Genomic DNA, 13942 nt, shown 5'->3' with positions numbered 1-13942 from the left:
TGTAGTACTTGTATCATAGATTTACTTCAGTACAAAACACCTCTAGAATTACAATTCAGCATCAGCAGTTTCACCTGGTAATCACACACAGTGAATCACATACAATGAAACAATGCCAGTTCACAATTAAGTTTGATGTGATAACTCCAAGTATCAAATACTTTCATAAATCATAATCTGTAACACACATTCTCAGATGTATCCAGCTTTGAAATATGGTTCGACGCATAATACTAGAATCTCTGCTCAGATTGCGTGTGGTAATAATGAGGGGTTTATCACGTATTGCAAAGGAACAGAGCCGCCGCTCCGTCGCAGCTAGTAATACGACGACTTCCGTCTCGGCGACGTGCACAAGCAGTAGAGGACGACGATGAATACAAGGATGAGGAATATTAAGACACAGATCACTGCTATCCACCAGGGTTCAATCAGCAGGTTACCGGACGGCTCTTCTGCCGTTGATGCCCCCGTCTCTGGAAGTCCTGAGCTGCTGCTCTTTATGCCTGAAGGCGCTGGTAGGAAAGGGACAGCAAAGGTGTGCAAATATCGTGAGAATTAGCAAAAGAAAGATGAAAGTATATAGCACGAGAACTCGACACAGTATAGGAAGTGCCTCACTGTCCTAAAGTTGAAACCAGATGGCCATAAGAATATGGAATTTAAATTTTGCACAAAGTTAGCCCAGAACTTGCTTAAAAAAGCAAATCAACATCCGAAGCAAGTATGATGCCTACAGAAGGTCACACAATGAAACCCACACCACAAGAAGGCTACATGAATATGTGAATCTTTATCAGAATATAAACCTTTGCATGATCCACAGGCTATTTTCGGGGTTGCCAGAGATTTTGCTTCCACTCATAAAGTTGCTACTGGATCTTGAAAAACTCAAATCATATGATGGCTTAAGATGCCCTCACAAGTAGCCTTAAGTTTATTCAATCAAAGCCAAATTCAAACATCTTCCTTTTATCTATTATAGGTACATCTTTGCTAAATTTCGGGACAGTATGTCACTTGCATTGATGTCGTATGAATGAATAGGCAAGCACTCTGATGAAAAAGCAAGGGTGGCAGCAACAAAAGCATATTATTTTCCATAGCTTTTGACTTCCCTCTACCGTCATTTTCGACTTAGGACATCCTCTTGAAATCAACTACATGATGCTCGCATGCCAAATTTTACATGCTGTTAAACGTGAAGTCATAATATATTAAACCTTATCGGTAGCTTTGGTGTGTGTGTGTGTGTACATGTTCATATGCATGAAAGCAGCTACTACATTTTCAGGAAAGAGAAACTATAATGATAAGCCATGATGTCAGACACATTTCAAGCCTGTGCTTTAGCAAAACTTAATCACACACAGAAAATGGATGCAAATTACTCGACAGGCTGCAAAAAATACATCGTACTGCTTACCTCTGTCACAATTTGTGCCGGAGTAACCTCCAACACAGTAGCAGCGATAGCTACCCAAGGTGTTGAAACAGGACCCTCCGTTCTTGCATGGACTGGCATCACACTCATTAATGTCTGTAATAAAATACATGTAAATGGACGTCAACTCTTTGCGTGGAATATAGCAATAGATCACTCTAGGAAGTTAGATAGCAGTACTGTAAAAGTGGAAAATTTTGCAGTGTTGAAATTTCTGTGCATTTCACGCAACCAGAAACCAGAGCAAAAATAAAAGCACACAAATATTTTTGCTTGCCATTTGTTCTAGTAGTTTATTCCGTAAAATTAAAAACATGCGAAACCTTTCTTACTGGGCCGAGCGTGAAAAATTATTTGCGCAAAGATATCCACTTTTACAGTATTGCCCATTCTGCCTTTAAATAGCACACTTTGGATTGGCTGCTGGTGATACACAGACATACATTTGTATGTGGGAAGTGCAAATAAGTAGGTTTCTGGAGGTTCTGAGGGAGCGTTTATTTACTGTGCCTCTTGTGCAGTTTGATAACATTGACTTTAAAACAAAATCACCTACTGTTTGTGTGTGGGAATTGCAAATGAGTGGGTTTACTGAGGTTCTGAGCAAGTGTTTATTTACTGTGACATAAGAAGCAGTTAGGTAACATTGACCTTAAACAAAACAAATTAGGGAAACCTGGATGTGTATGGTAGGCAGGATTGAAGCCATTAACCCTTCAGTAGTTCTACGAATTTGAGCGCTGCTTGGGTGTGTGTGAGAGATGGGGAGAGGCATTATACATGTACCTACCATTGCAGGTGACAGTGTGCAAATACTGTTGAGTGGAAATTTTCATGGTATTGAAACTTTCGCGCATTTTGTGCAACCAGTAACTAGCAAGAAAATAAAAGTACACATATCATTTTGCTTGCCATATATTCCAGTCGGCGATGTTTAGATTCCGCGGAATTAAAAACACGCAAAACTCATCTTTCCCGGCCGAGCGCGAAAAATTACTCGCGCGAAAATATCCACTTTTACAGTATAATGTAAGTGGTTAGTTCCCTGTCTATATCTACAGTAAGGATTCAGTGTTGCGTGTACAGTATAGATTATCACTCTCGTACAAACTTTTCATGCGGTACTTTATAACTTCGAACTCAGTTTTGATATTTGACCCGCCAAAGATAAAAATGTCTTCCCACACACCTGTATTGCAGTTATCCCCGGTCCAGCCTGCATCACACTGACACCGATAGGCTCCGTTTCCAAGGTTGAGGCAGGTTCCAAACTTGCATGGTCTGCTGTCACAGGGGTCTACCTCAATTTCTGGAAATGGGGGGAGGAGGGGGGTGGGAGGCAGGAGAGAGGGGTAGTTGCATGTCACTTGAGGACTTATAGAATATACCTGTGGTGATGGAGCACTTGCACGTCTCAATACAGTGAACTTCCATTATAACAGACACAGTTGTTATGAAATCTTGTTAGAACAAAATAAAATTCATGATCCCAAAAATTTTAATCTTTATATTCTATATTTGTTCAGCTGCAATGACATCTTAAATTGATACAACAAAAGAAAAACGCTGGTCCCAGGGACTTTGTTATAACAGGAGTCAACTGTATTAGTCTTACTGATGTTCAGCTATCAAACAACTACAGTTCTCATAATTAGTAGGAGCTTACTTGCCGCCTTGAGGATAGAAATTCAGATCGGCAAAAATATTCACTTATGTGATAGAAGTTAAGTTTGATTTGAAATCTCACACATTTCTGGACATTTCAGGTATGGACAATTTTCATGTTCTGCAGCATAATGGCATTTAAAAGAGTTATGATTCCAAGTCTGTACGTGTCATTTCTAGTCTCACACGTAGAGGAAAGAGTTGCGAAAGTCGTCTGTACACTACCTCATAAAACCAGTTGGAATGAAGATGTCTTACCTTGTTCACAGTTAGTTCCTGTATATCCAGGTGCACAGAAACAGTCATAGGCAAAATTTCCCACATCTACACAGGTCCCTCCGTTGATGCAGGGGTCGCTGATGCAAGCGCTCCCTAGAAGAAGGATGTTTGTGAATGATGTCAGTATAGTATTCATACATGTATGTCCAACATATCCTCTCACTTTCGTCATAAGATTCTCTCTGTCAATTCAGTTTTACGATAAAAGTCGCACTCATTTCTGGTGACTTAATATCTTAGATATGCACCATGTATTAATGAAATATTGTAAATGTGTAACACCGCATTCACTGCTGTTCACTTGGATCCTTCCAAGTAAAATTTCATATACATGTATATATCTAAGATATCCATTTTCAAAAGAAATGCAAAGTCTTTGCAATGGCTACAAAATAAAGTAGTTGCATATTAACCTTACACTTCCCGACTGCTTGTTTCTCACAAAGACAAAAAAATAAAGAATAACTTAAATGTTCAAGTAGATTATCAAAACTATCTTCTAGTAGGGTGAAAATGTATGATATGCATCCTTTATCAAAATCTATCAGTATGATTGCAAACAGTGCCAAACACAGTAAAAGTATATACTGGCTTCGAAGTAAAAGAAATTTGGAACAAATAATCTTTAGCATGACATCTAGGGCCAGGGACACCCATGTGCACACTGTGTTAGAAGGTCACACAAGTCACAAACACAAAAAGCAGATTACAAGAATGGAGGACAGAAGAAACAGTTTTATGACGTCTTACCAAATTGGCACAGATCTCCAAAGAAGCCATCCAAACAGACACACTCGTAGGAAGTGACGCCTGAACTAACGCAGGTTGCTCCGTTGAAGCACAGGTTCCCATCGCAGGGATCTGGCGGTGCTGTTTGAATAGATGAATTTCCAAATGAATGAATGAATGAATGACAGAGTTTTGAGTGGTTCCTGTTTTACCTTAAAATAAGACAAATATTTCTAAATATCTAAAATAGAACAAAGTAACATCATTACAATTTTTCTAGCTTAAACATGATGGTGGCAATACCAGACAAAACTGACATCACAACAAATTTAGAGTCAAAGTTGTAAAATTGCTCCAAAAACATGATAAAATCTATATAACCTCGTTAAAGTCAACCTCACACAGGTTAAGAGCCTAGCTACAATATAAGTCTAAGAAAAATTCTAACTCGGACGGATGCAAACATGTATCAATTCTACAGTTGTATGATGTCAGCTAAAACTCTATTTATATGCTGAAGGATTTTCTTTGGTTTCTTTGGATTCGACTTAGGTGAGGTTGACTATACACGTGTTCAGTGATTACCCTGACGTTACAATTCTTGTACAAACCAAATCTAATATTACCCTACACCTGATTAAAGAATAGTACATCTAAACTCCCTCACTGTACATTTGTGTATTTGTTAGCTTCAGAAGATGGCCTTCATATTTTTCAACAGCACAGGTAGATGACAGATAACTTCAGTTTCAATGCATGAAAAAAGTTAACAAATAGCGACTTCAGTGACATAATCTGCAGTGTAAACAAGTGATAATCTCTGAAATGTGATCTTAGTTTGCGTATATTACACACAAATAGGCATGATGTTGTAAACGTGAATATTTGTGTATATTACACACAAATATGCATGATGTTGCAAACGTGAACATGCATGATGTTGCAAGCATACCTATTTGGCAATGTACACCAGTATAGCCATCGACACAAATGCAGATGTAGCCATTGATATCATCAATGCACTGTCCTCCATTCAGGCAAGGCATACTGTCACATTCTTGGATATCTGTGTGGGGAGAGAATGTGATTTTCAATTACAAAACATTGCTTATAAAGAATCCGTGCACAAAGACACTGTATGAACTACAAATCAAAATTGACAAAAAAAGAAGTCATTTGCAGTGATGTAAGACTTGATGATTAGATGTAACATTTGCCATTACTATTCCTCATCACTGTATCAAAATAATGACCTAATAAATATTAGTGTCATGAAGTGAAACTATTGGGAAAAAAAACAATAAAAAAGCCAAACTACATGCAGAATAACATAAGGATATAAACTATGAAATCAAGATGTACAACAGCTAGGCTCTTAGGTCACTTGAACACAAATTCATGTGTTTCAAAACAAATGTGCTGTCAAAGTTGTCATTGATACATTTGAACAACAACACAAAACAGGGTAACACTATGCACATCAGTATATCTAGACACTGGCAAGAAGAAAATGAAATGAAAAGTGAGACTATGGCAAATTTTGTAATCTGAGACACAATTTGAACAGAATGTTGAGAAGATTGAGAAGATCCTGGACTCACTTGTCTCACAGTACGTGCCAGTGTAACCTGGGTTACACTCGCATGAATACTGATTTCCGGAGCTGACGCACTGGGCTCCGTTCAGGCAAGGGGTGGTGTCACACGGATCGGGTGTTACTGCAAATGTGGGGCACAATCACATACATTTTCTTTGAGGTTGTGAAATGGCAACACTAAACTGAAAAGAAGGGGTTATCAAGGATACTCATAATCAGTGGCGGATCCACACCCGGTGCGCCCCCCTCTTTAATTTTTGTTAAAACAAAAGATATGAAAAGAAAAAAAAAATGGGGGAGGCGTGCGCCCCCCCCCCCCCCCCCCCCCCTTTAATATTGTAAAGGCGCCTCCCCTTTATGGAATTCCTGGATCCGCCCCTGATAATCTACTTGGTTCTCATGCTTCTAATAAATGTATTATAATTATATAACAGATGTAGTAAAAAAGCTTACAGCAACCTGCTACATATTCCCAACAGTGTACAAAAGGGCTTCAACCAATCACATTATTGATATCAATACCGGTATATCATATTTATAGAATATTTTTTCAAGTGATATTTCTTGCATTGATTTGTTTTTATTGCGACTGAGTGACAAATTGCCCTTTGAGTACGGATGCCCCTGATTTTTGTACCATGGCTATTACTCTAAACATTGAATCATTGGTGATTATTTACGTCAATATGCACACACATACTTGGTACAATTTCGTACATCAATTAACCCCTTCCATGCTGAATTCTGAAATCCCCACAGACTGAATACATTGGCCACTAGGTTCTCGTAGGGAGTGGGTTGAGGTGAAAGTGCAGTTTCTCTTGCCACTGGCCAAAGAGATTGTTGCACCAGAGCAGCCTGTGTGTCCATACTTACTCTCCTCACAGTAGCGGCCGGAGAAGCCAGGAGCACAGTTGCACAGGTAGCTGGTGCCGCTGGGCACGCAGGTGGCTCCATTCATACATTGGTCGTAGTCACATGGATTGGCACCTGGTGAATGATTGGGATTCAGATACACAATGATGGCACTAAATGTTTAGCCAGTATTGCAGGTAGCTATGGAATATTGAATTTGATCTATGCCCACTGCCAAGAATACTAGTAGGTCACAGCACGACAATGAGGCAGTTAGATATAATACCAGTATTGCACCTAAGTTCTGAAATAAATTTTGACTAGCTTTCTTTCCAGTAAACTCTGTACCACAGCATTACTCCTTTCAAATTTGCTAAGTTACAGTGTACACACAAGGTAACTTTCATGTTTAGACTGAATTAGTCAACTATCATAGATTCTTTATATTTGATTAATATTAGAAGTGGTGCCTGCAGTGAGTGATTATGTGGACATTCAAAGTAAGATACTAATGCTTAATCTTCCAAAATTGTTAACAGCAACAGGATGGGCAACATGATAGGGTTGCATATGCAACTATGCATCATACAGTGTATATTCAGCTCTCTTCTTTCACTGATGAAGGATTACATAGCAATGAAATAATCTACTGATTGGATAAGCCAGTACCACATCAAGACATGTTATGATATCGGTCTATGCAGTTCCCTTGAAAGTCTATTGAAAGTATCTAACAATGCAGACAAGCATTGAACTGAGAACTGGCAACGACCACCATCAAAGACATGACAACAAGGCCCAAAGAGCAGCACAAGAGAAAAGGGAGGAGCAAGTACTGTAAAACACAATATTTTCGCGGCATGAAATCTTCGCGAATTGGAGCCGATGGCCTTTTTCAGGGCATAAAATTTTTGCGAGTTGCTGCTAACATTCAATGCGTATAGTGTAGACAAGAACTCACACATGCATTTTAATTTCGCGAATCTTGGCTCTCCCGAAATTCGCGAAATTAAAATTCACGCGAACATTCCTTGTTTTACAGTATACAGTGAAGGCCAGCTTACCGACGGGGACCTCGTTCTCACAGAGGGAGCCGTACCAGCCGGCTACGCAGTAGCACATGAAGTCATTGATGCCGTTCCCTGTCTGCACACAGTCTGAGCCATGGAGGCAGGGGTAGCCATCGCAGTTAACTAGGGGAGGAGAATGTTTCAGATGCAATTACATGATTTCATATCGACTGCATGGATAACGGCTTGATCTATTCTGGATTATATGAAAGAAAATTTGATTGACATGAACTGTGGGGCACTTTCTTCGCCTTGTGGCACATAAAATGTCTTGAAACTGTTTGCCAATAAATTGAGATTAAAGGGACTGTACAGTACTGGTTGATGTGAGGATTCAGGTTTATAACATTCCTATTAAAGTGAGATAATGAGAAACCTCTTATGAAATATGATTTTAAGAAGGATTCAAAGTTTATTTGATGAAAATTGGTTTTTAAATGGCTGTGATATCAAAGTGATGATGATAATAAAAGGCAACAGGCCACGCCTTTTATTAGGATCTCTTTGTTTCACCTTGTTCTTGGATATCTCAGCCATTCCAAAACCGATTTTCATCAAATAAACTTTTGATACCTCTTAGAATTGCATGTTCTTGGACATCTCATAGAGTGCTTTCTGAATATCTCGCAAAACGTTAAAAGCTAAATCCTCACCTCAACCAGAACTGTACACCCCCTTTAATTTATTCCCCTAATCCCAATTATTTCACCATGGTCTTATTGTTGACCAAGGCATATTGCTACACCTGAGTGGGCTTTGTCTTTTACAGCTACAAATGTAGGTCAAGTTTGGATGGATTGCTGCATAATGATAAAAAAAACTTGGCAAGTTAATTAAGCAAAGTACAATGTACCTAGGCACAATAAGGGTCAAATCTTTAGTATCACTGTGATATCATTTTGGCATTGATTAAAACCAGACTACTGATACAATGTATCTCTAAAATTTCATGTCTCCAATAATTGGGAGGCATACTGCTATTAAAAGATTTATGGATCTGATAAAACCATGTGGAATTGCTTGCTATCAGTGTTGGTTCTCTTAGATGACAGGCCTACATCTGAACAGTTAATGAAAATGAAATGATATAATTTCATCCATAGATGCAGCCATCTTTAAACATGTAATTGACAGCAAATAAAGATTAAAAAAAACTATGCCACATGCAATATTTTGACGATACTCGTCAGTGTCATTTCATTGAAACCAAAATGTAACACTTTGTATTGCTATTACACGAGCAAGATTTACTTTTCATGCAATATCCCTCTATCTATATCCCTGTACTTTGACCTCTATTTCTACACTTGTGGAGTTTGTGTGTGTGATGTCCTCTTTTACCATGCTATGGATGCCAGGAACACTTTTGGAATGGGTTATCTGTTTTATAAAATTCACTCACACGCCAGTGCCTCGTCGATGACTCGTATTGAGAAGCCTCTGGCTGTGAAGCTGCCCGTCTCTTCGCCCGTGGTGAAGACGATCCAGAGCTCATTGGAGTCTGAGTTGAAGTTCGCCGGGATGGTGTTGCCCGAGGCCCGCACGACCACCGAGTTCCTGTTGTTGGGGTCCAGGCCGTTGCCAGCATCGAGGAAGTCCAGGCCCTCACGGGTGCTGAAGTCGGTGAAGATGACCCGCATGCGCCGGTCGGTCGGCATGGTGATCAGCCAGCGGCAGAAGCGGCGGTTGTCGTACTGGTTGGGGTAGTTTGGCGAGAGGATCTCCACCTGGTCGTTAGCAGCCAGGTTGATGGACTGGATGCATTCGTTGGCTGTGATTATTTGGGGATGTGAACATGAATAAAGATATCAAATTATTGGTAGAACTCATATGCCACACTTTGCACAAAAATAAGGGCGGTGGGCAAAATACATGACTTGTGTGGATTTCCCCCTTCAGAGAGCAGATAACAGCATGCCAGTAGGTACAGATATATTGAAGATATATTCAGATAGATACATTGTACATTGGAAACTGAATGTACTGCATACAGACATACTAAGGATAGAGATATACTAAAGATAGGCCAAGACAGAAGGCATGACTCTTTAAAATTTACTTTAGATATATGTGATGATTAGTACAGCTGAAATTAAGACTTTTAATACTCTCTTTGAAATCTCATTTTTGTTTTTAGGTACATTTGATGTTTTAAAATAAATCATGTGTTACTAATCTAAACAATTCAATGACTAAACATTCAACATGACATATACAGGGCTTTGCTGCTGGGCCTAGGAAGGCAATGCTATAAATGAATTCATAAATTGGCATACAAATATTAGCCCTGAAAATGATTTTGAATACATTTCCCATTATAAAATTTTTGTCAAATTCATGTAAAGGCATGGGCCATTATATTTCTCTATTATCTACAAAGCCTTCATTCTACTGTGGGCAATGAAACAAACTTAAGAAATACATACGGTTGTATAAGTACAAACCCTCCCAAAGCTTGATGTAGTCTTTAGGAATTCACACATGTATGTTTTCAGTAAAATTATGAAACCAGAGAGCAAAAAGATAACCGCAGAATGATTCACTACCACTCACCTTCCTCGCACCTCACACCCGTGAATCCGTTGGGACAGATACACATGAACTCGTTGATTAGGTTCTGACACACTGCCCCATTCTCACATGGGTTGGAGGCACATTCATTGATGTCTGTGGAAAAAAAAATGAACAGAAAGCACATTACAATGAAGCAATATAAAAAAAGTGTATCATATTTTATATTCACATTCGTTACCAAGATCTGATGAAAAAGGCAAACTATTTTAATGTTTCATAGTTTCTTCCATAACCCACTTATTACCTTTATTTGATGTACTATGTCCATTAAAGAAAGCAAAATATGCACATACATTTGTAGTGTACAAAACAGGGTATGTAATGACATAGCAACACAAAGTACACACACACCTCGAAGGCTTGGCAAAGTCTACATGACAATATGCATAATCATTTGATATTTTTTATATGTGGAAATTATGACTTACTAAATATTGGCATGGATAATTGCATATTCTTGCACAAAATTGTACAAGCTGTATTTCTCCTGGTAAGCCCACAATGTGAGATCCTGTACTTGACCCCATCTTATACATTTATCATCAGTCATTCTATTAAAGAAGAAGAAGAAGAAGAAGAAGAAGAAGAAGAAGAAGAAGAAGAAGAAGAAGAAGAAGAAGAAGAAGAAGAAGAAGAATGAAGAAGAAGAAGAAGAAGAAGAAGAAGAAGAAGAAGAAGAAGAAGAAGAATGAAGAAGAAGAAGAAGAAGAAGAAGAAGAAGAAGAAGAAGAAGAAGAAGAAGAAGAAGAAGAAGAAGAAGAAGAAACAATCCAGCATGGCAACTTTCTTGAGTTCTGTTTCCTTCAAGTGATACAATATTGTATATACCTGTCTCACAGAAGGTGCCTTCATAGCCTGGTACACAGTTACACATAAAGGAATTGACCAGATCCATACAGGTGGCTCCATTAAGGCAGGGGTTGTTAGCACACTCGTCAACATCTGTAGGGAGGGAAAAGGAATGGTGCTGAATTGACTCGTCTAGTGACAGGTTTGTCAATTATAAAAACGACTAACTACACCAGCTGAAGGATCACCACTGTTGTTCTAAATGTGACTAAGCATATCCTTATTGTTGGTATGTTCACACTGTAAGCATATCTGAGAGTTATGCTAGCATACGCATACGCATATTTACAAGTGTAGAACCTTAATGCCTACACTAGTTTCATGTTGATTCCTTGTATCAAATCCACGGCTGCTGAAGGAAAACATGGTTTGGAAGCCATCTCATTGTTCACATGGAGCACACTATGCAAGCAATTGTATGTAGACCACCACTGTCACACATATTGCATATTGCCAATGTATTTCCCACACAGAGAAGGCCTAATGAAAAAGATTTATTGTTTTACAAAGTTACATTTCAACCGACAGAACAAGAAGAGAAGTAGATACAAGTGAATTACATGTACCTGGGATATTATTTGAGCACTGACATTGCAAACACACACAAAACTCTCAGACATACAATGTACAGTTGTACTGACCTGTCTCACAGTTGACTCCTTCAAAACCTGGTGGACAGGTGCAGGTGTAACTGGAGAAGAACTCGTTACAGGTGGCTCCATTTTCACATGGATTGGACTCGCAGGCAAACAGTTCTAGATAGAGGGCAAAAATGATGGGTGAAGTGAGAAGCTGTCCACAACATCATAATATGGCAGAATGGGCAGTTTCTGATGCTAAAAAAAAATGTGAAATGGTGTGACATATTTCCCATCCCCCTCCCCTACTTGGAAAATTCAAGGAATAAAATGTAGCTCAAATTTTATGCAATTGTAGACAATTCTATTGAACGATGAATGCAAAGAAACCATCTGATTTTTCCAAGGGTGGGGGTGATAATATTACAATATTAATATTTTTGTTTGCTGCACATGACAATTCATTCAATTTCAGAATCAATTATTGTAAAATGGTCTTGATAATGAAAAGTACATTGTTGTTTCACAACTTACGAGTTTCGCAGTTAGTTCCTGTGAATTCAGGTGGGCAAATGCAGACGTAGCTGTCAATGTTGTTGATGCACGTTGCTCCATTCAGACACTGATTTGGATTGCATGCATCAACATCTGATAGATTGAAAGTAAGGAAGAGATTAGGATAATTATGTTCTAATATCATACAATATGGTATGAAAAAGACATGGGATTTTGCATCACACAAATGAAGCATGCATAAACAATGAAGTGGATAACAATCTCAGGACATCTTTCTGCCATATTCAAAAATAATTTTCAATTTTCAAAAACATCCCCAAATCCTAAAATTGTGACACGCCAAGGCCTTACTTTGGAAGTTTTTGAACAGGAAATTAGGTACATGTGACTTACAACATTTTCAATTACTGCTCTTCAAGTACATACATACAAATATAATTTATGGCCAATATATCCTTCTCCTCAGCAAGACTGCAAGACTCTGTAAGAAGTGAACAAAAAAGCTTAGGAAAAGACCAAAAACAATTTCAAGTTTCAAACCGCAAACCGCGAGGAGGCCAAAATTGGTTCATCAAATGTAGCATATTTACTACGATGGCTAATTCAAATTTCTTTAAAAGATATGGAATTTGGATGGGAAACAAGCGAGGAAGTCTGAAATGAGTATATTAAGCGAGCTTTTGTTGTCATACATGTAAGCACCCATTTCTTTCCTTACCATTTTCACAGTTTGTTCCTTCAAAGCCCGGTGGACATGAACAAGTGTATGAAGTGAAGAAGTTGTTGCAGGTCGCTCCATTCTGGCAAGGGTCTGGCTCACAGGCATTGAGTTCTGTGTTGGATAAAACACGTTTTGTGAGAACTTAGCAAGAGTTATTAACCTGTCGAGGACGGACTGATTTTGCTACAACACATGTTTCCATAGACACCTGCTTGAGTATACTCGGGACTTGTCCTCAATGGGTTAAGACGGGGTTTTAGTAATTTGTTAGCTGTTTAGAGACAAGACTTATTTCTCTTCTCTTTGGTGCCATTAATAAGTATTGAGATGGTCCAATTCATGTGATAATGGCAAAATCTTGCTACTCACACTTTAATGTTACTACATATTACGCACAATCTATTTTTGAACTAGCTGAGACACAATACTGAGCACATACATGTAAATCATGAAGGCTTTTGCACTACTTATTTTCAAAGTTTCCTCCCAGTGTTACTGGCAAAACAGTATGCCTAGATATATTCTATTAAAGTCACAAAAATAAATTAAGCACAATATGCTATGCTGTTTACACTCTGTTAATCAGAAGTTGCTTCTTAGGCAAAGAAAAGAATAAAAAGAGATAAGATATCAAGGAGGAACTGATGTTCAACCTTACTGGCATTCAAAAGGCATAAAAAACTGGCTTGAATAACAGTATGTAGAGCTGCAGTACCAAACTCTAATACATCTGTTACCACTGTGCTTCTTGCTGCTATATTTTACCTGTCTCACAGTTGTCTCCAGTGTATTCCTGTGGACATGTGCAGGTGTAGAATGTGATGAAATCATTACACGTGGCCCCATTCAGACAGCCGTTGCCATCGCACGCATTTTGAACTGCAAGAGATCAAAGTATTTTTTAGCATCAGTTGGTCTAACCCACTCAGTGATTGAAGTCAAGATATCAAATAGGAATCAAGCAAAAACTGGTTGTCCACTGAGAGAATGGCTGCACAGACATTCCATTTTTTAATCCAAGTGTAAATGAACCCTCTGGAAATAAATCTAAAAGATTTTTCTCTA

General features: G+C 38.6%; 1 protein-coding gene across 1 annotated transcript in view; it reads right to left on the bottom strand.

The window, feature by feature from the left end:
* Positions 1 to 318: 318 nt before the first annotated feature.
* LOC139730507 (uncharacterized) overlaps positions 319 to 13942 on the bottom strand; it is a 217118-nt gene continuing 203494 nt past the window's right edge. Inside the window, 16 exon segments of the mRNA XM_071641346.1 lie at positions 319 to 506; positions 1397 to 1540; positions 2634 to 2753; positions 3368 to 3481; positions 4139 to 4258; positions 5070 to 5183; positions 5719 to 5835; positions 6591 to 6704; positions 7634 to 7762; positions 9042 to 9410; positions 10193 to 10306; positions 11042 to 11155; positions 11704 to 11817; positions 12175 to 12288; positions 12875 to 12988; positions 13643 to 13756. Coding sequence (XP_071497447.1) covers positions 319 to 506; positions 1397 to 1540; positions 2634 to 2753; positions 3368 to 3481; positions 4139 to 4258; positions 5070 to 5183; positions 5719 to 5835; positions 6591 to 6704; positions 7634 to 7762; positions 9042 to 9410; positions 10193 to 10306; positions 11042 to 11155; positions 11704 to 11817; positions 12175 to 12288; positions 12875 to 12988; positions 13643 to 13756 — 2213 coding nt within the window.

Source organism: Diadema antillarum, unplaced genomic scaffold, assembly GCF_040938485.1.
Source record: "Diadema antillarum isolate AM-2024a unplaced genomic scaffold, OU_Dant_1.0 seq00000319_RagTag, whole genome shotgun sequence".
NCBI classification, from domain to species: domain Eukaryota; kingdom Metazoa; phylum Echinodermata; class Echinoidea; order Diadematoida; family Diadematidae; genus Diadema; species Diadema antillarum.
Note: the sequence above shows the minus strand (reverse complement) of the source record. Positions and strands in the feature narration are given on the sequence as shown.